The 23685-nt window shown below is 41.1% G+C and overlaps 1 protein-coding gene across 1 annotated transcript; it reads right to left on the reverse strand.

The window, feature by feature from the left end:
• Nucleotides 1-1276: 1276 nt before the first annotated feature.
• On the reverse strand, nt 1277-23154 carry LOC121554497 (lithostathine-like). Its single transcript, XM_041868100.2, has 4 exons — nt 23087-23154; nt 4625-5933; nt 2502-2605; nt 1277-2027 (listed from the first exon to the last, which is right to left on the reverse strand). The coding sequence occupies exons 2-4, from the start codon at nt 4980-4982 to the stop codon at nt 1881-1883; spliced, it is 609 nt and encodes a 202-aa protein (XP_041724034.1). The 5' UTR covers nt 4983-5933; nt 23087-23154; the 3' UTR covers nt 1277-1880.
• Nucleotides 23155-23685: the final 531 nt, after the last annotated feature.

Below are 23685 nucleotides of genomic sequence, written 5' to 3' on the forward strand. Positions count from 1 at the left end.
GTTGAAGTGTACCTATGATAAAAATTACAGACCTCTACATGCTTTGTAAGTAGGAAACCCTGCAAAATTGGCAGTGTATCAAATACTTGTTCTCCCCACTGTATATATACACAAAGGTATGTGGACACCCCTTCAAATTAGTGGATTTGGCTATTTCAGCCATACCCGTTGCTGACAGGTGTATAAAATCGAGCACACAGTATTGCAATCTCCTTAGACAAACATTGGCAGTAGAATGGCCTTATTGAAGAGCTCAGTGACTTTCAACGTCGCACCATCATAGGATGCCACCTTTCCAACAAGTCAGTTTGTCAGATTTCTGCCCTGCTAGAGCTGCCCCAGTCAACTGTAAGTGCTGTTATTGTGAAGTGGAAACGTCTAGGAGCAACAGCGGCTCAGCCGTGAAGTGATAGGCCACACAAGCGGACAAATCTGGGTCTGGCGGATGTCAGGAGAACACTACCTGCCCTAATGCATAGTGCCAACTGTAAAGTTTGGTGGAGGAGGAATAATAGTCTGGGGCTGATTTTCGTGGTCTGGGCTAGGCCCCTTAGTTCCAGTGAAGGGAAATCTTAATGCTACAGCATACAATTACATTCTAGACGATTCTGTGTTTCCAACTTTGTGGCAACAGTTTGGGGAAGGCCTTTAACCTGTTTCAGAATGACAATACCCCCGTGCACAAAGCAAGGTCCTTAAAGAAATGGTTTGTTGAGATCGGTGTGGAGAACTTGACTGGCCTGCACAGAGCCCTGACCTCCACCCAATCGAACACCTTTGGGATGAATTGGAATGCCGACTGCGAGCCAGGCCTAATCGCCCAACATCAGTGCCCGACCTCACTAATGCTCTTGTGGCTGAATGGAAGCAAGTCGCCGCAGCAATGTTCCAACATCTAGTGGAAAGCCTTCCCAGAAGAGTGGAGGCTGTTATAGCAGCAAATGGGGGATCAACTCCATATTAATGCCCATGATTTTGGAATGAGGTGTTCAACGAGAAGGTGTCCACATTCTGTTGCTCATGTAGTATACATACATACGCACACACATTATTTGTTAGCATGTTTATATACTGTATATCCATAGTAAAACTGTTTTAAATCATATAACTTTAATAATAATAGTACTGTAAGAAGAGTTAGAAAATACATTACAAGCTATATTTTAAAAGTGTAGATAACCATAATAAAAAAATTACAATGAACAAATTGAACAATCATTAATTGTAAATGCTGAAAATAATATTACAATCAATCAACCAATCAATCAATTATATAATTAATCGATTACATATAAATCAATAACTTACACATGTTCTCCCTGTGGCGACTGTGCCCATTGAACCTACTTGAATAAACACAGAGATACATCTATTTCCCCTTTAACCCACATAATGTAAATACAAACACACACTTTTCATGTTAAGATAGTTGTTTACACTTAGAAACTGAGAAATCACAAGAAAAATAAATACATTGAATCAATAACAAGAAAGCTGAAACATTTAGACGTTTCTTGGAATTATAGTTTGAACAATTCATTGCAGCAATAAGTGCCAAAACAATCCAAATGCAATTTGACATTATAATGTGTCAGTAAAAATATTAAAATATTGTTGGCTGTTGAGAATAAAGAACAGGATACAATTTTTTAAATTTGTTTTATGTAGTAGTAGGGAAAAACTAAAGGGACTTGACTAACGTGCAAGCCATTATTTAGTTTCGAAATTGGTTAAAATTAGGGGAAGTTAAGGTTGGGTTAGGGTTAAGGGGTTGGTTAAGGTTAGGGTTACGGTAAGGGTTAGTTTTAGGGTTTTGGCTAGTCTGACTGTCAATGGGATGTTGGTCAGAAAAGTCCCCTTAGTCTCTCCTGTAATAGTATTTACAGTTCCAGCTTGATACTCGATTCAGTTTCTCCTCCTAACTTCTTCTCCTTTTCTTCCTTGTGGAAGATCTTTCCATCGGGCTGCTCCTTCCATCTCAGTTTGATGTCATCAGACATCCCCTTCTCCCTCAGCTCCTTCTTTATCTGAGGAACACAAACAGCATTTTGTTTACTGACTAGTGTAGCGAATATGCAGCCAGTACTGGCTAACACTTTACTGTATTCCTCATTCAGAAAGCCTTTATAACAGCTGCATAAGACATTATAGCATCAGTGATATGTAGTCATATACATTATGAATAAGTACATAAGATGTAGTTGTAATGGTCGTTATAGATGACAGGTAAATCTGTAGTCAATGGTATATATTCTGGCCAGATAATGCAGTAACCCTTTATCACTTGTACTAAAGTGGCTCTAATCTCTCTAAGACAGGACTGCCCAACCCTGTTCCTGGAGAGCTCCTAATCTAGCACACCTGATTCTAATAATTAGCAGGTTGATAAGATGAATCAGGTTAGTAACACCTGGGGTTGGAGCGAAAACCTACAGGAGGGTAGCTCTCCAGGAACAGGGTTTGGTAACCCTGCTCTAAGAGGAAGAGAATGTGAGACTCACCTGCTGCAAGATGGCCTCCTGTACGGCAGGATCAGTCAGGTCCATGTTCTGGTCCTTTGGGGTCAGCTTCACTCTCACAACCTGCTGTGTCTTCTTCACTAAGACTAACAGAGACAGATAGATGTAGGATCTTAATTTGAGCCAGTTTGCTACAGCAGGAAAATAATCCTGCAGCAACAGGAAATGTGAATTATTATCTGGATTTTAATTAATGGACATTTTTGTAGGGGGTTGAGACATTTTTGGTAAAGTCAAAGGGTAAATTACAGTAGCTATAGATAGGCTAGTAGGCTAGACTGCATTGTCTGCATAATGAAACAATCCCTAGTAAGCTATTGTTTTGATGGTGGACTGATTGTATTATTTGGCATTCATAGACTGGTTTTATGCAGCACAACCTTTCTATCCAAGCTGCGAGCGAGCGAGAGGGCAGCTAAGATAGGCTATAGGCCTACAGGACAGTGGTATATTCTAAAGAAAATCTATTGGTTACTGATTAGTATGCTGTTTCATTGAAAATTAATTTTACAATCTGCAATGCTTGATTTTCCCACTTTAAATACTGAATAAGTAAATACATTATTGACGCCAACCAACATTCTAAATAGCAATATTGCGACACCGTACAGCTATAGCTTAGTGAAACATAAACGTTAGGCTTAACATGAGACAATTACAACCAAATAATAATAAATGTAACCATTAAAGGAATGCTATAGGCTACGACCAACCTGGACTCAGGGGTAAACGTAACATAGTAAATGTAAATCTGGTACACTCCAATTAGTATGATATGTGACGTTTCGTATGGTATGTATTAATTTGTGTATGATATGTTACGAATTACAATTTGTACACTGTTAAGAATTGCAATTCGTACAATACATGAATAATTAAAAAAACGTATGATATTTTTTATTTTATTTTTTCACCTTTATTTAACCAGGTAAGCCAGTTGAGAACAAGTTCTCATTTACAACTGCGACCTGGCCAAGATAAAGCAAAGCAGTGCGATAAAAACAACAACACAGAGTTACATATGCGGTAAAACAAAACATAAAGTCAAAAATACAACAGAAAATATATATACAGTGTGTGCAAATGTAGCAAGTTATGGAGGTAAGGCAATAAATAGGATATAGTGCAAAATAATTACAATTAGTATTAACACTGGAATGATAGATGTGCAAGAGATGATGTGCAAATAGAGATACTGGGGTGCAAATGAGCAAAATAAATAACAATATAGGAATGAGGTAGTTGGGTGGGCTAATTTCAGATGGGCTGTGTACAGGTGCAGTGATCGGTAAGGTGATCTGACAACTGATGCTTAAAGTTAGTGAGGGAGAGAAGAGTCTCCAGCTTCAGAGATTTTTGCAATTCGTTCCAGTCATTGGCAGCAGAGAACTGGAAGGAATGGCGGCCAAAGGAGGTGTTGGCTTTGGGGATGACCAGTGAGATATACCTGCTGGAGCGCATACTACGGGTGGGTGTTGCTATGGTGACCAATGAGCTAAGATAAGGCAGGGATTTGCCTAGCAGTGATTTATAGATGGCCTGGAGCCAGTGGGTTTGGCGACGAATATGTAGTGAGGACCAGCCAACAAGAGCGTACAGGTCACAGTGGTGGGTAGTGTATGGGGCTTTGGAGACGAATATGTTACAAATAACATTTTGTTGGGCCTAATGTTAGCAAGGTGGCTAACTCTAACGTTAGCTAGGCTAAGGGTTAAGGTTAGGAGTTAGGTTAAAATGTTATGGGAAGGTTTAGCTAAGTAGTTGCAAAAATAGCTAAAAAGTAGTATGTTTCTAATGAGCTAATATGCTAAAGTTGTCCGTGATGAGATTCGAACACGCAATCTTAGTTCCTAGTCATTTGCATTATACGCCCACCCATCCACACCAACTACAAGCACTAGCACCACATAATTTAATAGCCTATTGATAGGCAGCCGTGTGGACGTTGCAATTTCAGAACCATGGACAGCGATTGGTAGCCTATACTTTGTGAGTGGCTGACGCATTAGAGTTTTTTTGGGGGGGATGTTCAGAGAAACAGCGCTATGCCAGTGACACACACAGAAACACACCAACACACACACACACTATATCATATAACTCACCACTGTAGCAACAGAAGGGAAGTTTTGTCTCACATGTGTAGTCTGTCCATTCGCCTGATTTACCGAACACCGACACACAGTTCCCGTAGCGATTATTGGGTGTTCCTGTATGCCAGTATCTGAATAAAGAGTTACTCTGGTCCGACCAGCTCCAGTCTCTGAACAGGCCGATCCACGCCCAGCTTTCCTTCGGTAACATGTTCCCTATCTTCTGGCTCTCAGCCAGGTTCCTCACACTGGCCATGTCTGTGTAGTGCTGTCTGCAGTAGCTCTGCCCTTCCTCCCATGTCATACTTTCCTTTGACAAGATGAACCTCTCAGAAATGTTGGTTGTGTTTCCTGCAATTGTTGAATGCATCTTGATGTCCAGGTAAATATTTCACAAGAAATCTATACTTGTTTTCAGTAATGTTTACATAGTGTCACTGCATATGCATGTTAGAGTAATGTGAAGTTATGATAATGTTATAATTATTTCCTATTTTTAAATGTTCTGATAGTACAAACACAGAGCTGTAAATAGAACAAAGAGTAACATGTTCTCACCGTTGTAGCAGACCGAGTAGTATTTTATGTTACAACTGTCATCCCACCATGTCCCACGATCTCCTGTCACTACACAGTGCTGTTCAGTGTATTTACCATCTGACCTGTCCCAGTTCCTAAACTCAGCCTCTCCGTCTCCATAGAAACCACTATCTTCCAGAGACCACCTCCAACTGTTAACATGATTATACAGCCCTATCCAGGCTGATCCATTATAACCACTTTCTACAGTGTTGACCAGCCTCTTCATATCCTCCATGTTGTCTATGGTGGCCAGGTCAGTGTACTTCTCTCTGCAGTATCTCTGTGCTTCAGTCCAGTTCTTATTCATTTTCACAAAGTGATACTCATGAGCAACGCATGAGGAGAGAGTGTAGAGCCCTGTGGAGAAGTCCATTATCTCATTAATACTTTCACTGTAGTGTCTATGTGAGGAACTACATGTACATGTTGGTGCAACCAATGAGGACAATGAAACCTGCAGTAGCAGTGGTTTAACAGTTATCCTTGGGACTGACCCGGTTTGTTCTTTCTCTCACTTTTTTAACGTTGAGCAAAGGTCTGTGCACGGCCCTGTCCCCGATGCGAATTCGATAAATACTAGAATTCTACGCTTCACATCTTGGAACTTTGCTATCGAACTCACTTGACTGTCTTACAATGTTAGAATAAAATTAAGCTTGCAATTGTGCTTTCTGCCACTGTGTGCTCTCCATGCATTGTGACGCAAACAACAAAAAAACTAACTTTTCGACCAGCGTACCTGTACATAGAAATGTTCTTACCAAACAAATGATGATATTTTCTAAAACTACTGTAGCCTATAGAGAGCCATTCCAGCTCAATATGTGAAAATACTTATAAATGGAAAATTCTGCCAGATAAATGTTGTCAACTTCAAATGTAAAATATGGATTTAAAAACAAAACCTTAATAAAGACACTGACCAGAGAGAAACAGGACCAGCGCCTTCTTGTCCATGACTTAATAAGACAGACCTCTTGTACCTACAGACCAAAGGTGAACACATTTAGACATGATTGTTGTCATCCTCATCATCATCACCCTTAAAATAAACATTTTATAAATTAGGTTGTTATCCCTTTTGTCAAGAAAACCAGCTAGCTTTCCTCTGTATTGGTGAAATGTCCTTACCTGATGTAGTACTGTGGAGTCTCTGTTCATCTGAACCTCTCTCTGAAGGCATCACTGTCTATAATCTCTGTCAGAATAAAGTTGCTGACAGTACACCTATTCATCTCTGTGTTTATCATATTTTATAGTGTGTTAAAAAGAACGTCACCATTCTCTGTACCACCAGTTTACAACAGAGACAGTCAAATGAGTAGTGAATATGACATACCTCTTGTACAGTGGGGGAAAAAAGTATTTAGTCAGCCACCAATTGTGCATGTTCTCCCACTTAAAAAGATGAGAGAGGCCTGTAATTTTCATCATAGGTACACGTCAACTATGACAGACAAAATGAGGGGAAAAAATCCAGAAAATCAAATTGTAGGATTTTTTATGAATTTATTTGCAAATTATGGTGGAAAATAAGTATTTGGTCACCTACAAACAAGCAAGATTTCTGGCTCTCACAGACCTGTAACTTCTTCTTTAAGAGGCTCCTATGTCCTCCACTCGTTACCTGTATTAATGGCACCTGTTTGAACTTGTTATCAGTATAAAAGACACCTGTCCACAACCTCAAACAGTCACACACTATGGCCAAGACCAAAGAGCTGTCAAAGGACACCAGAAACAAAATTGTAGACCTGCACCAGGCTGGGAAGACTGAATCTGCAATAGGTAAGCGGCTTGTTTTGAAGAAATCAACTGTGGGAGCAATTATTAGGAAATGGAAGACATACAAGACCACTGATAATCTCCCTCGATCTGGGGCTCCATGCAAGATCTTACCCCGTGGGGTTAAAATGATCACAAGAACGGTGAGCAAAAATCCCAGAACCACACGGGGACACCTAGTGAATGACCTGCAGAGAGCTGGGACCAAAGTAACAAAGCCTACCATCAGTAACACACTACGCCGCCAGGGACTCAAATCCTGCAGTGCCAGACGTGTCCCCCTGCTTAAGCCAGTACATGTCCAGGCCCGTCTGAAGTTTGCTAGAGTGCATTTGGATGATCCAGAAGAGGATTGGGAGAATGTCATATGGTCAGATGAAACCAAAATATAACTTTCTGGTAAAAACTCAACTCGTCGTGTTTGGAGGACAAAGAATGCTGAGTTGCATCCAAAGAACACCATACCTACTGTGAAGCATGGGGGTGGAAACATCATGCTTTGGGGCTGTTTTTCTGCAAAGGGACCAGGACGACTGATCCGTGTAAAGGAAAGAATGAATGGGGCCATGTATCGTGAGATTTTGAGTGAAAACCTCCTTCCATCAGCAAGGGCATTGAAGATGAAACGTGGCTGGGTCTTTCAGCATGACAATGATCCCAAACACACCGCCCGGGCAACGAAGGAGTGGCTTCGTAAGAAGCATTTCAAGGTCCTGGAGTGGCCTAGCCAGTCTCCAGATCTCAACCCCATAGAAAATCTTTGGAGGGAGTTGAAAGTCCGTGTTGCCCAGCGACAGCCCCAAAACATCACTGCTCTAGAGGAGATCGGAATGGAGGAATGGGCCAAAATACCAGCAACAGTGTGTGAAAACCTTGTGAAGACTTACAGAAAACGTTTGACCTGTGTCATTGCCAACAAAGGGTATATAACAAAGTATTGAGAAACTTTTGTTATTGACCAAATACTTATTTTCCACCATAATTTGCAAATAAATTCATAAAAAATCCTACAATGTGATTTTCTGGATTTGTTTTTCTCATTTTGTCTGTCATAGTTGACGTGTACCTATGATGAAAATTACAGGCCTCTCTCATCTTTTAAAGTTGGAACTTGCACAATTGTTGGCTGACTAAATACTTTTTTCCCCCACTGTACCTACAGACCAAGGTGAATACATTTAGACATGATACTAGAATTGTCATCATTGTTGTCATCCTCATCATCCTCATCATCCTGATCATCACCATCATCCTCATCATCCTCATCATCCTCATCATCCTCATCATCACCATCATCATCATTATCACTAGTGGTGAGCACCAATATCGAAAATCCGATTTGAAATTGATATCGTTTGATATCGATATGAGAGGCATATTCTGATATCGGTTTATCCCAGCTGTTAAGCTACATTATTATGTACAGTGGGGAAAACAAGTATTTAGTCAGCCACGAATTGTGCAAGTTCTCCCACTTAAAAAGATGAGAGAGGCCTGTAATTTTCATCATAGGTACACGTCAACTATGACAGACAAAATGAGGAAAGAAAATCAAGAAAATCACATTGTAGGATTTTTTATTTATTTATTTGCAAATTATGGTGGAAAATAAGTATTTGGTCAGTAACAAAAGTTTCTCAATACTTTGTTATATACCCTTTGTTGGCAATGACACAGGTCAAATGTCTTCTGTAAGTCTTCACATGATTGTTGTCATCCTCATCATCATCACCCTTAAAATAAACATTTTATAAATTGTAGCTCAGTTGGTAGAGCATGGCGCTTGCAACACCAGGGTTGTGGGTTCGATTCCCACGGGGGGCCAGTATGAAAAAATAACGTATGCCCTCATAAACTGTAAGTCGCTCTGGATAAGAGTGTCTGCTAAATGACTAAAATGTTAATGTTGTTATCCCTTTTGTCAAGAAAACCAGCTAGCTTTCCTCTGTATTGGTGAAATGTCCTTACCTGATGTAGTACTGTGGAGTCTCTGTTCATCTGAACCTCTCTCTGAAGGCATCACTGTCTATAATCTCTGTCAGAATAAAGTTGCTGACAGTACACCTATTCATCTCTGTGTTTATCATTTACATTTTAGCAGACGCTCTTATCCAGAGCGACTTACAGTTAGTGCATACATTATTTTATTTTTTGGGGGAATCGAACCCACAACCCTGGCGTTGCAAACAGAGCCTGGATTCGAACCAGGATCTCTAGTGGCACAGCTAGCACTGCCTTAGACCACTGTGCCACTCGGGAGTTCATATTTTATAGTGTGTTAAAGAGAACATCACCATTCTCTTTACCACCAGTTTACAGTCAAATGAGTAGTGAATATGACATACCTCTTGTATCTACAGACCAAGGTGAATCTTTTTAAAAAAAAATTTAGTCATTTAGCAGACGCTCTTATCCAGAGCGACTTACATGAGCAATTAGGTTTAAGTGCCTTGCTTAAGGGCACATTGACAGATTTTTCACCTAGTCTGCTCGGGGATTAGAACCAGCGACCTTTTGGTTACTGGCACAACGCGCTTACCCACTATGCTACCTGCCACCCCTCATTTAGACATAATACTAGAATTGTCATCATTGTTGTCATCCTCATGATCCTCATCATCACCATCACCATCATCCCCATCATAATCATCATCCTGATCATCCTCATCATCCTCATCATCATCCTCATCACCATTATCATCATCATTATCACTAGTGGTGAGCACCAATATCAATAACCCGATTTGAGATTGATATCGTTTGATATCGATATGAGAAAGGCTTATTCTGATATCGGTTTATCCCTGCTGTTAAGCTACATTATTATGCAAAATAGCACACATGACTGTTCCTGCAGGCACAAAACCCTCTCACAGGCGTTCAACTTAGCATAGTTAACTGCCTGCTGGTGGGCCATCAACTGGCTTCCCATTGTATTCTAACTGGTTGGGTAGGTTAGAATGTTCAGCCCTGGTCCAACGGGCAATGAGCAAGCAGTTGTCTGAATTTCACAAAGCCGTCAAAGTGAAATCCACACAGTTGCAATGTAATTCATTCAAATCTATAGATATCAGTTTGAAAAAAATACAACTGACATTGATATAGATTTTCCATATCCGTAATTTGCAACTAAGTCGGCCTCATGTAGCTCAGTTGGTCAAATGTATGCACTCACTAACTGTAAGTTGCTCTGGATAAGAGCGTCTGCTAAATGACGTAAATGTAAGTCGCTTTGGATAAAAGGGTCTGCTAAATGGCATGAATTATATTATGAATACGTCCTAAATGTTACCCTTTTCCCTATATAGTGCACTACTTTTGACCAGCGCCCATAGGGAATAGGGTGCCATTTGGGACGTAACATCCAGGATGTATGGAGACCCATTCCACCGAAATGCCAAAATGAAACTATTACATGAATGAACCAATTAAATTCATATAAAAAAAAATTAAAAAATTGAAAACACATATACATAGGGCAGCATCCCAAATGGCTCCATATTCCCTATGTAGTGCACTACTTTTGACCAGGGTCAATAGAGCTCTAATATGGAAAAGTTTTAAATGTCTCATTAGTTGGAAGAACCTGAAAATGTATGTTTGGCAATTTAACTTGTTAAATCAAATCAAATCAAATGTATTGGTCACTTACACATTGTTAGCAGACGTTATTGCGAGTGTTGCGAAATGCTTGTAAATTGAATGAGATGACGATATCCAATCAGTTGAGATTGGCTGGATATCATAAGTGTAACCAGTTTTCACAAATGATATTAGACCTTGGCCCTCACATTGAATTGTTTAAAACATTTTTTTTACTGCCGATTCCTCACCACCAGAGGTCGCTGATCACAGAAAGCTGAAATCAAATGGGAGTCCCGAGGGGGCGGAACTTCCGTCGCCCAAGGGTCATTCATCCCAGAAACTGAACTCAAACGGGATTCCAGCACGGCGCGGGATTTCACTTTGAACAAAGGGAAAAACAGAAATGGCTGCTCTCCTATTGTTAACTTAGCATCTAGTGCAAAGCTACCCTACTTGTACAGGGAATATCACTTCCCATTACAAAGGGGTCCCCTTTAACAAGGGAATGGTTTACTAGTGACGTCTCACGTTCACCCTTTCTGTAATTCTTTGCTAGCAATGTTTTACCGGAACACGCGGAAACATAAAATAAATACCTTTATCTACCTACGCTACTAGAACGAGCGAGATGGAGAGATAATCATCCCGTTTCGGTCAAACGAATATCTACTCAAATATCTATAATTGACGGGCCCATATGTCCTCGCACCAGCATTTTTGGGGGCGGGCCCGGCCCCCTATGGCCCGCCCATAGCGACGGGTGTGGTCCTAGCTCGTAGCATTCAGTAAATCCCCTACACACTGACTCCTTTGTCAGATATACAACACCGGAGGCAATCTCTAGTATCTTATTTAAATGGAAACACTAAACAACAAATCCTACCTACGGCTCTACTGGTGTATAACGTAACATTTACATTACATTTACATTTACATTTTAGTCATTTAGCAGACGCTCTTATCCAGAGCGACTTACAGGAGCAATTAGGGTTAAGTGCCTTGCTCAAGGGCACATTAACGTCATTTAGCAGACGCTCTTAGCCAGAGCGACTCACAAATTGGTGTGTTCACCCTATAGCCAGTGGGATAACCACTTTACAATTTGGGGGGGTGTATAACGTAATGTGCTGCACATATAGACTGAATTCAACAGTAAGGCCTCATTCTATCTTAGATTCCTCACAGGGGGTACCAATGTGTCGTGACGTGACTTCCTTTAATGTATGACTGTTATTTATAAAATCAACTAACTATGTTTAATTGTCACTCCATGAAATTAATCATGTAACAATTAACTCATTAGGAATTTGGGGCACCACGGAGTAAGTTGTTTAACGAGTTACCATCTCCTGAATTAAACTCTTAGAAGATATATATGTTATATATTGATAACACTTCACTTATTAAATAATTACCTCTTATCAGTCTCATTCTGAACGTCGCATAATCCTTGACCCTGCAAGAACCCTAACCTTATTGATGAATCAGCAATGCACAAATTGGCTTAATTATTTATTTACTAACTAACTAAATAATAACACAGAATACAAACACACACACACACACACATAGGTTATTGATTACTAACGTAATACAATGAAAACAGGTCCCTAGTGGACTGGACTAACAATAGCATGAATGCTTGGTTAGAATGAGGGGTTCGAGTGGAAGGGAGAGACAGAGATTCAAACTATTGTTGTTACTTTGAAAACTACGCTCACGGAAATATAAATACTTAGAACCCTAATAACCGCTCATTCGGATTAGAAATGCAACATGTATTTACGTGTAGCTGTCCTCGATAGTTGAGTTGATGATGTAGGACTCTGGTTTGCCCACCAGAGATCCCAATGACCTTGGTAGAGTTTCTGGTCATAGTGGTGTTTAGAATGGATACTTCAGCATACCATGTAGTTCGTAGAGTTGATCTGTTAGATAGATACTTCAGATGTACCAACGGTTGTCTGAGATGGGATTGTCGTTCCCAACTCGTATCTTTAGTGAAAGTTCTCTAGACGACTATACATGCCAGCTGCAGACTGAGGCGCTAAGGTCTAGTGTGTTGTCTTCTTCTTTACCTCGTATAGAGGTTAAGAGTTTCACCATTTCAAACGTATAGTCGCCACTCTCACGTTTTCTGGTCTGACTGGTCTAACCATCTTAAGACGTGTAGCTTCAGCTTCACACTTCCTGGTCTGGTAGAAATTCAACCATTTGCAACATCCGGCTTGTACCATAGTCTGCTTGGTCTTTTCCTTCGGTAATGGAGTTGTAGTTTTAAACCATTTTGCCATACTCAGCTCACGCTGTACTTCGGCTGGTCTGTAGAGTTTAAACCATTTTGCCATATTCAGCTCGCACCGCATGCTGGCTGGGTTCCTGGTCTAACCATTTTGTAACGTTTAGCTCACGCTTCACGTCTACTGGTCTAATGCTAATTCGTTTTTCAAGGCATTTTATGCCCTCGGGGTAAAAGGGGCGTTCCATCACGCCGACCCAATGTCTGATGGCACTTGGAGTGTGGCTAGTCACTGTGCATAGTTGATATGAAAAACTATTATCTCATTAGAAGACTAAAATCACATTCCTATCTTCACCAAAATACTCTCATACTTAATCATATATTTAATACAACATTTAGATGTAAACTTGATAGATAGAATATCTACACTTTCCGAGATACAGTTATTTAGTAATACCATCCTTAATGACATCACAACATAGTAACGAATGTGACATGATTGTTCTTTAAGTCCCCACCGACTGTTACCCACATTCTTTGAAGTAGGGATATTGTTTCATTATTCACTTTTGGATGTTGGAGTCTTGGTGGGAAGACTTCCTATGTTCCACAGGAAAATACTACATTTACATTTACATCATTTAGCAGACGCTCTTATCCAGAGAGTGGGGGGGGGGGGGGGTAAGGGGGGATAGAAGGATTACTTTATCCTATCCCAGGTATTCCTTAAAGAGGTGGGGTTTCAAGTGTCTCCGGAAGGTGGTGAGTGACTCCGCTATCTTGGCGTCGTGAGGGAGCTTGTTCCACCATTGGGGTGCCAGAGCAGCGAACAGTTTCGACTGGGCTGAGCGGGAACTGTGCTTCCGCAGAGGTAGGGGGGCCAGCAGGCCAGAGGTGGATGAACGCAATGCCCTCGTTTGGGTGTAGGGACTGCTCAGAGCCTGAAGGTACGGAGGTGCCATTCCCCTCACAGCTCCGTAGGCAAGCACCATGGTCTTGAAGCAGATGCGAGCTTCAACTGGAAGCCAGTGGAGTGTGCGGAGGAGCGGGATGACGTGAGAGAACTTGGGAAGGTTGAACACCAGGCGGGCTGCAGCATTCTGGATGAGTTGTAGGGGTTTAATGGCACAGGCAGGGAGCCCAGCCAACAGCGAGTTGCAGTAATCCAGACGGGAGATGACAAGTGCCTGGATTAGGACCTGTGCCGCTTCCTGTGTAAGGCAGGGTCGTACTCTCCGAATGTTGTAGAGCATGAACCTACAGGATCGGGTCACCGCCTTGATGTTAGCGGAGAACAACAGGGTGTTGTCCAGGGTCACGCCAAGGCTCTTCGCACTCTGGGAGGAGGACACAATGGAGTTGTCAACCGTGATGGCGAGATCATGGAACGGGCAGTCCTTCCCCGGGAGGAAGAGCAGCTCCGTCTTGCCGAGGTTCAGCTTGAGGTGGTGATCCGTCATCCACACTGATATGTCTGCCAGACATGCAGAGATACGATTCGCCACCTGGTTATCAGAAGGGGGAAAGGAGAAGATTAGTTGTGTGTCGTCTGCGTAGCAAGGATAGGAGAGGCCATGTGAGGATATGACAGAGCCAAGTGACTTGGTGTATAGCGAGAATAGGAGAGGGCCTAGAACTGAGCCCTGGGGGACACCAGTGGTGAGAGCACGTGGTGCGGAGACAGATTCTCGCCACGCCACTTGGTAGGAGCGACCGGTCAGGTAGGACGCAATCCAAGAGTGAGCCGCGCCGGAGATGCCCAGCTCGGAGAGGGTGGAGAGGAGGATCTGATGGTTCACAGTATCAAAGGCAGCAGACAGGTCTAGAAGGACAAGAGCAGAGGAGAGAGAGTTAGCTTTAGCAGTGTGGAGAGCCTCCGTGACACAGAGAAGAGCAGTCTCAGTTGAATGACCAGTCTTGAAACCTGACTGGTTTGGATCAAGAAGGTCATTCTGAGAGAGATAGCAAGAGAGTTGGCTAAAGATGGCACGCTCAAGAGTTTTGGAGAGTACTGCATGGCACGGAAGAGAAAGTTTCTTCCAGGAATTTACGACCAGTCATAAAACTGGCGAGGGGTGTTCAAACCTTTGACTAGCCGGCATCTTTGATCCACAGCCCATGAGGGCAAGTCATGACACCTCCCACAATGGATGGAAGAAATGTCAAGTTATGTATCGCTAGATTTTATTTATTTCAAGATTAAGGGTATGCTGTGCAACTTTCATAAGGTCTGGATGCCTTATATGGAATACTGTACGACAAAAGGTGTCTATTGAAAACATGCCCACGTCAGGAGAGATACCTATTTAAGCTATCCCTAGCTGCTGGGCTGCTCAGTCCTGGCCCTGTGGGTCTGCCGTACTGTTGGTTGTCACTCCGGCCTTGGACTAACACACCTGAAATCAATAATGAATGTTTCACTAAGATCCTAAAGCTGAGTGGAGTGTGTTGGGTTGGGGCGCTGCAGGGTGGTGGACCCCTAGGGGCAGGTCGGGGCGACCCAGCTATATTGTGTGCAAGTAAAAAGAGCTCTACAGTACTATTAGACCTATGAGATTAATTATATGGAGGATGTACTGTTTCTGTGTGTTAATGTGTAGGTTTATGTGTGTTTAAAGATAAACAAAAAAAAAGATGGGATGGAAGTTGTGTTGGGGAGAGAGTTGAGATATTGACTAGACTGGTGGGGGTCGGGCATGCAGGCAGCTCGGGTTGGCTGGGCGGTCTGGCTGAAATTTGATGTAGAGGATGTCTTAATAAAGACAATCAAAAGTCTTTGTACTTTATTTATAAGAGTTGTTCATTTGTTAGGCTATTGGTTAAATGTGCAACACAATATTGATTATTTAATTATCATTGATCTAGTTCAATCTTATCAATCACTTAAACATATATTTAATAATGATCCTCTTACCTAGCTCGATGACTGGGCGTTTTTGCTTACTTGATGTTGTTCTAAATAGAGAAGCTAGAAGGGCCATGGGTCATATTAGATTGTGTAGAAATGCAGGAAATGAGCTTTAGATGCCCCAGAAATGGGTGGACCCCCAGACCCCCCACCAAGTTATGTCCCCCTCCCCCCACTTCTAAAAACCAAAGTTGTGCCCCTGCCAAAGGATATTACTACAAAAATATTTTTAAAACATATTTCATACCCTATTATTTTAACGCTTCTGGCACTGTTGTATTTTGTGGTTGTGATGACTAGTGTTGCTGAATTCAGTGTACTTTGTTTTTATTTATTAAACATGACATTACAGTATGGTATTATAAAGTTGCTGATGCTCAACTTCTAATCAACCATTTCAGACTGAAAATTGAAGTTCTCTCAACTTTCTAGAGTTTTCCCCATTAGTTAACACTATCAACGTTTCCCTTTACTGTGGGAATTGTGATCAAATCAACGCAATATTAGCAATTTTCAGTGCAACATACCGAAACAAAACAAACTATGTTAAGAGATTGTGTTGTAGGCAGAACGCATCGGAGTAGGATTCTATTGCATTGACAGGCACGACTCAGGCCCGTACTCTACACAGACAGGTTCAACATAACCAATCAGAGTTGCAGTAGGCCTATAAGCAAGTAGACCATTGCCATATATGGATCTGTGCCATTCACTTTGAACTGGACTGTTTTTACAGCATTAGCGGTCGTGAGTAGGTGCACTTGTTTTGAGGTCAAAGCGAGAGCTACACGTTGCGAAGTGTGCACATTTGTACATTTGTTCATATTCTTTGCTAGTTAGTGAGTTATTAGCCCAGTTATAGATCATTTGTATTCAGCAATAGGGAAGTGATTGCTTCATACAAGAGCACGAATCGTGTGCATTTCTAGACATCTTTGAAAAGCGAGTCAGGTAAAGAGTTTTTTTTTGTCTTAAAGGGGCAGTGTTGTATTTTGAGACAAGCTTGAATAAGTAGCCAATAGGCAGAGGGTAGAATAATTTGTCTGATTCTCTGTAATAATGGTGTGGGAATAATAATGTATTTTATTTTGTAAAGTGGTTTCTTGTATCAAACAACACAACAACATTTTCAGTCACCTCCTTGTCTGAAGGACAAGTGGATTAACTGGTTAATGTCAAGCCCTGCATGTTTTCTTTCAAAGTCTCATGGAATGTAGGCCTACAATGAACACCACACATTGGCTGCTACTGTAGGCTGAATGATAGAACAGCTATTTCCATGTTTAAATGTTTTTGGATGATTTTTCTCCATTGTTTTTGATGGTAGGCCACTCTGGTAGGCCTACATTATGATCAAATCGCCAGAGTAGCCTACTTGACCACTGTTAAAACTAACTTAAAGCGGGTACAGCCTCAGTGTTCACAGTAAACGTGTGCCGGAAGTTGCACAGAATTTTTGAGGGAACATTGATGAACATTAGTTTAAAGAGTAAGACAATTACTATATATATATATATATATATATATATATATATATATATATATATATAATCACACAAAAGTATGTGGACACCCCTTCAAATTAGTGGATTTGGCTATTTCAGCCATACCCGTTGCTGACAGGTGTATAAAATCGAGCACACAGTATTGCAATCTCCTTAGACAAACATTGGCAGTAGAATGGCCTTATTGAAGAGCTCAGTGACTTTCAACGTCGCACCATCATAGGATGCCACCTTTCCAACAAGTCAGTTTGTCAGATTTCTGCCCTGCTAGAGCTGCCCCAGTCAACTGTAAGTGCTGTTATTGTGAAGTGGAAACGTCTAGGAGCAACAGCGGCTCAGCCGTGAAGTGATAGGCCACACAAGCGGACAAATCTGGGTCTGGCGGATGTCAGGAGAACACTACCTGCCCTAATGCATAGTGCCAACTGTAAAGTTTGGTGGAGGAGGAATAATAGTCTGGGGCTGATTTTCATGGTCTGGGCTAGGCCCCTTAGTTCCAGTGAAGGGAAATCTTAATGCTACAGCATACAATTACATTCTAGACGATTCTGTGTTTCCAACTTTGTGGCAACAGTTTGGGGAAGGCCTTTAACCTGTTTCAGAATGACAATACCCCCGTGCACAAAGCAAGGTCCTTAAAGAAATGGTTTGTTGAGATCGGTGTGGAGAACTTGACTGGCCTGCACAGAGCCCTGACCTCCACCCAATCGAACACCTTTGGGATGAATTGGAATGCCGACTGCGAGTCAGGCCTAATCGCCCAACATCAGTGCCCGACCTCACTAATGCTCTTGTGGCTGAATGGAAGCAAGTCCCCGCAGCAATGTTCCAACATCTAGTGGAAAGCCTTCCCAGAAGAGTGGAGGCTGTTATAGCAGCAAATGGGGGATCAACTCCATATTAATGCCCATGATTTTGGAATGAGGTGTTCAACGAGAAGGTGTCCACATTCTGTTGCTCATGTAGTATACATACATACGCACACACACATTATTTGTTAGCATGTTTATATACTGTATATCCATAGTAAAACTGTTTTAAATCATATAACTTTAATAATAATAGTACTGTAAGAAGAGTTAGAAAATACATTACAAGCTATATTTTAAAAGTGTAGATAACCATAATAAAAAAATTATAATGAACAAATTGAACAATCATTAATTGTAAATGCTGCAAATAATATTACAATCAATCAACCAATCAATGAATTATATAATTAATCGATTACATAAAAATCTATAACTTACACATGTTCTCCCAGTGGCGACTGTGCCCATTGAACCTACTTGAATAAACACAGAGACATCTATTTCCCCTTTAACCCACATAATGTAAATACAAACACACACTTTTCATGTTAAGATAGTTGTTTACACTTAGAAACTGAGAAATCACAAGAAAAATAAATACATTGAATCAATAACAAGAAAGCTGAAACATTTAGACGTTTCTTGGAATTATAGTTTGAACAATTCATTGCAGCAATAAGTGCCAAAACAATCCAAATGCAATTTGACATTATAATGTGTCAGTAAAAATATTAAAATATTGTTGGCTGTTGAGAATAAAGAACAGGATACAATTTTTTAAATTTGTTTTATGTAGTAGTAGGGAAAAACTAAAGGGACTTGACTAACGTGCAAGCCATTATTTAGTTTCGAAATTGGTTAAAATTAGGGGAAGTTAAGGTTGGGTTAGGGTTAAGGGGTTGGTTAAGGTTAGGGTTACGGTAAGGGTTAGTTTTAGGGGTTTGGCTAGTCTGACTGTCAATGGGATGTTGGTCAGAAAAGTCCCCTTAGTCTCTCCTGTAATAGTATTTACAGTTCCAGCTTGATACTCGGTTCAGTTTCTCCTCCTAACTTCTTCTCCTTTTCTTCCTTGTGGAAGATCTTTCCATCGGGCTGCTCCTTCCATCTCAGTTTGATGTCATCAGACATCCCCTTCTCCCTCAGCTCCTTCTTTATCTGAGGAACACAAACAGCATTTTGTTTACTGACTAGTGTAGCGAATATGCAGCCAGTACTGGCTAACACTTTACTGTATTCCTCATTCAGAAAGCCTTTATAACAGCTGCATAAGACATTATAGCATCAGTGATATGTAGTCATATACATTATGAATAAGTACATAAGATGTAGTTGTAATGGTCGTTATAGATGACAGGTAAATCTGTAGTCAATGGTATATATTCTGGCCAGATAATGCAGTAACCCTTTATCACTTGTACTAAAGTGGCTCTAATCTCTCTAAGACAGGACTGCCCAACCCTGTTCCTGGAGAGCTCCTAATCTAGCACACCTGATTCTAATAATTAGCAGGTTGATAAGATGAATCAGGTTAGTAACACCTGGGGTTGGAGCGAAAACCTACAGGAGGGTAGCTCTCCAGGAACAGGGTTTGGTAACCCTGCTCTAAGAGGAAGAGAATGTGAGACTCACCTGCTGCAAGATGGCCTCCTGTACGGCAGGATCAGTCAGGTCCATGTTCTGGTCCTTTGGGGTCAGCTTCACTCTCACAACCTGCTGTGTCTTCTTCACTAAGACTAACAGAGACAGATAGATGTAGGATCTTAATTTGAGCCAGTTTGCTACAGCAGGAAAATAATCCTGCAGCAACAGGAAATGTGAATTATTATCTGGATTTTAATTAATGGACATTTTTGTAGGGGTTGAGACATTTTTGGTAAAGTCAAAGGGTAAATTACAGTAGCTATAGATAGGCTAGTAGGCTAGACTGCATTGTCTGCATAATGAAACAATCCCTAGTAAGCTATTGTTTTGATGGTGGACTGATTGTATTATTTGGCATTCATAGACTGGTTTTATGCAGCACAAACTTTCTATCCAAGCTGCGAGCGAGCGAGAGGGCAGCTAAGATAGGCTATAGGCCTACAGGACAGTGGTATATTCTAAAGAAAATCTATTGGTTACTGATTAGTATGCTGTTTCATTGAAAATTAATTTTACAATCTGCAATGCTTGATTTTCCCACTTTAAATACTGAATAAGTAAATACATTATTGACGCCAACCAACATTCTAAATAGCAATATTGCGACACCGTACGGCTATAGCTTAGTGAAACATAAACGTTAGGCTTAACATGAGACAATTACAACCAAATAATAATAAATGTAACCATTAAAGGAATGCTATAGGCTACGACCAACCTGGACTCAGGGGTAAACGTAACATAGTAAATGTAAATCTGGTACACTCCAATTAGTATGATATGTGACGTTTCGTATGGTATGTATTAATTTGTGTATGATATGTTACGAATTACAATTTGTACACTGTTAAGAATTGCAATTCGTACAATACATGAATAATTAGAAAAACGTATGATATTTTTTATTTTATTTTTTCACCTTTATTTAACCAGGTAAGCCAGTTGAGAACAAGTTCTCATTTACAACTGCGACCTGGCCAAGATAAAGCAAAGCAGTGCGATAAAAACAACAACACAGAGTTACATATGCGGTAAATCAAAACATAAAGTCAAAAATACAACAGAAAATATATATACAGTGTGTGCAAATGTAGCAAGTTATGGAGGTAAGGCAATAAATAGGCTATAGTGCAAAATAATTACAATTAGTATTAACACTGGAATGATAGATGTGCAAGAGATGATGTGCAAATAGAGATACTGGGGTGCAAAAGGGCAAAATAAATAACAATATAGGGATGAGGTAGTTGGGTGGGCTAATTTCAGATGGGCTGTGTACAGGTGCAGTGATCGGTAAGGTGATCTGACAACTGATGCTTAAAGTTAGTGAGGGAGATAAGAGTCTCCAGCTTCAGAGATTTTTGCAATTCGTTCCAGTCATTGGCAGCAGAGAACTGGAAGGAATGGCGGCCAAAGGAGGTGTTGGCTTTGGGGATGACCAGTGAGATATACCTGCTGGAGCGCATACTACGGGTGGGTGTTGCTATGGTGACCAATGAGCTAAGATAAGGCAGGGATTTGCCTAGCAGTGATTTATAGATGGCCTGGAGCAGGTGGGTTTGGCGACGAATATGTAGTGAGGACCAGCCAACAAGAGCGTACAGGTCACAGTGGTGGGTAGTGTATGGGGCTTTGGAGACGAATATGTTACAAATTACATTTTGTTGGGCCTAATGTTAGCAAGGTGGCTAACTCTAACGTTAGCTAGGCTAAGGGTTAAGGTTAGGAGTTAGGTTAAAATGTTATGGGAAGGTTTAGCTATGTAGTTGCAAAAATAGCTAAAAAGTAGTATGTTTCTAATGAGCTAATATGCTAAAGTTGTCCGTGATGAGATTCGAACACGCAATCTTAGTTCTTAGTCATTTGCATTATACGCCCACCCATCCACACCAACTACAAGCACTAGCACCACATAATCTAATAGCCTATCGATAGGCAGCCGTGTGGACGTTGCAATTTCAGAACCATGGCCAGCGATCGGTAGCCTATACTTTGTGAGTGGCTGACGCATTAGAGTTTTTTTGGGGGGGATGTTCAGAGAAACAGCGCTATGCCAGTGACACACACAGAAACACACCAACACACACACACACTATTTCATATAACTCACCACTGTAGCAACAGAAGGGAAGTTCCCTCTCACATGTGTAGTCTGCCGATTCGCCTGATTTACCGAACACCGACACACAGTTCCCGTAGCGATTATTGGGTGTTCCTGAACGCCAGTATCTGAAGAAAGAGTTACTCTGGTCCGACCAGCTCCAGTCTCTGAACAGGCCGATCCACGCCCAGTTTCCCTTCGGTACCATGTTCCCTATCTTCTGGCTCTCAGCCAGGTTCCTCACACTGGCCATGTCTGTGTAGTGCTGTCTGCAGTAGCTCTGCCCTTCCTCCCATGTCATACTTTCCTTTGACAAGATGAACCTCTCAGAAATGTTGGTTGTGTTTCCTGCAATTGTTGAATGCATCTTGATGTCCAGGTAAATATTTCACAAGAAATCTATACTTGTTTTCAGTAATGTTTACATAGTGTCACTGCATATGCATGTTAGATTAATGTGAAGTTATGATAATGTTATAATTATTTCCTATTTTTACATGTTCTGATAGTACAAACACAGAGCTGTTAATAAAACAAAGAGTAACATGTTCTCACCGTTGTAGCAGACCGAGTAGTATTTTATGTTACAACTGTCATCCCACCATGTCCCCTGATCTCCTGTCACTACACAGTGCCGATCAGTGTTTTTACCATCTGAACTGTCCCAGTTCCTAAACTCAGCCTCTCCATCTCCATAGAAACCACTATCTTCCAGAGACCACCTCCAGCTGTTAACATGATTATACAGCCCTATCCAGGCTAATCCATCATAACCACGGTCTACAGTGTTGACCAGCCTCTTCATATCCTCCATGTTGTCTATGGTGGCCAGGTCAGTGTACTTCTCTCTGCAGTATCTCTGTGCTTCAGTCCAGTTCTTATTCATTTTCACAAAGTGATACTCATGAGCAAGGCATGAGGAGAGAGTGTAGAGCCCTGTGGAGAAGTCCATTATCTCATTAATATTTTCACTGTAGTGTCTATGTGAGGAACATTATCTACATTTTGGTGCAACCAATGAGGACAATGAAACCTGCAGTAGCAGTGGTTTAACAGTTATCCTTGGGACTGACCCGGTTTGTTCTTTCTCTCACTTTGTTAACGTTGGTCTGTGCACGGCCCTGTCCCCGATGCGAATTCGATAAATACTAGAATTCTACGCTTCACATCTTGGAACTTTGCTATTGAACTCACTTGACTGTCTTACAATGTTAGAATGAAATTAAGCTTGCAATTGTGCTTTCTGCCACTGTGTGCTCTCCATGCAGTTTGATGCAAGAAAAAAAGCTGGTAACTTTTTTTAACCAGCGTACCTGTACATAGAAATGTTCTTACCAAACAAATGATGATATTTTCTAAAACTACTGTAGCCTATAGAGAGCCATTCCAGCTCAATATGTGAAAATACTTGTAAATGGAAAATTCTGCCAGATAAATGTTGTCAACTTCAAATGTAAAATATGGATTTAAAAACAAAACCTTAATAAAGACACTGACCAGAGAGAAACAGGACCAGCGCCTTCTTGTCCATGACTTAATAAGACAGACCTCTTGTACCTACAGACCAAAGGTGAACACATTTAGACATGATTGTTGTCATCCTCCTCATCATCACCATTAAAATATACATTTTATAAATTGTAGCCCAGTTGGTAGAGCATGGCGCTTGCAACACCAGGGTTGTGGGTTCAATTCCAACGGGGGGCCAGTATGAAAAAATAATAAAAATGTATGCGCTCACTGTAAGTCTCTCTTATCCAGAGCAACTTACAGGAGCAATTCAGGTTAAGTGCCTTGCTCAAGAGCACATTGACAGATTTTTCACCTAGTCAGCTCAGGGATTAGAACCAGCGACCTTTCGGTTACTGGCACAACGCTCTTAACCACTAAGCTACCTGCCGCCCCAAGTTTT

The sequence above is a fragment of the Coregonus clupeaformis genome, chromosome 39 (genome assembly GCF_020615455.1).
Source record: "Coregonus clupeaformis isolate EN_2021a chromosome 39, ASM2061545v1, whole genome shotgun sequence".
NCBI lineage: Eukaryota > Metazoa > Chordata > Actinopteri > Salmoniformes > Salmonidae > Coregonus > Coregonus clupeaformis.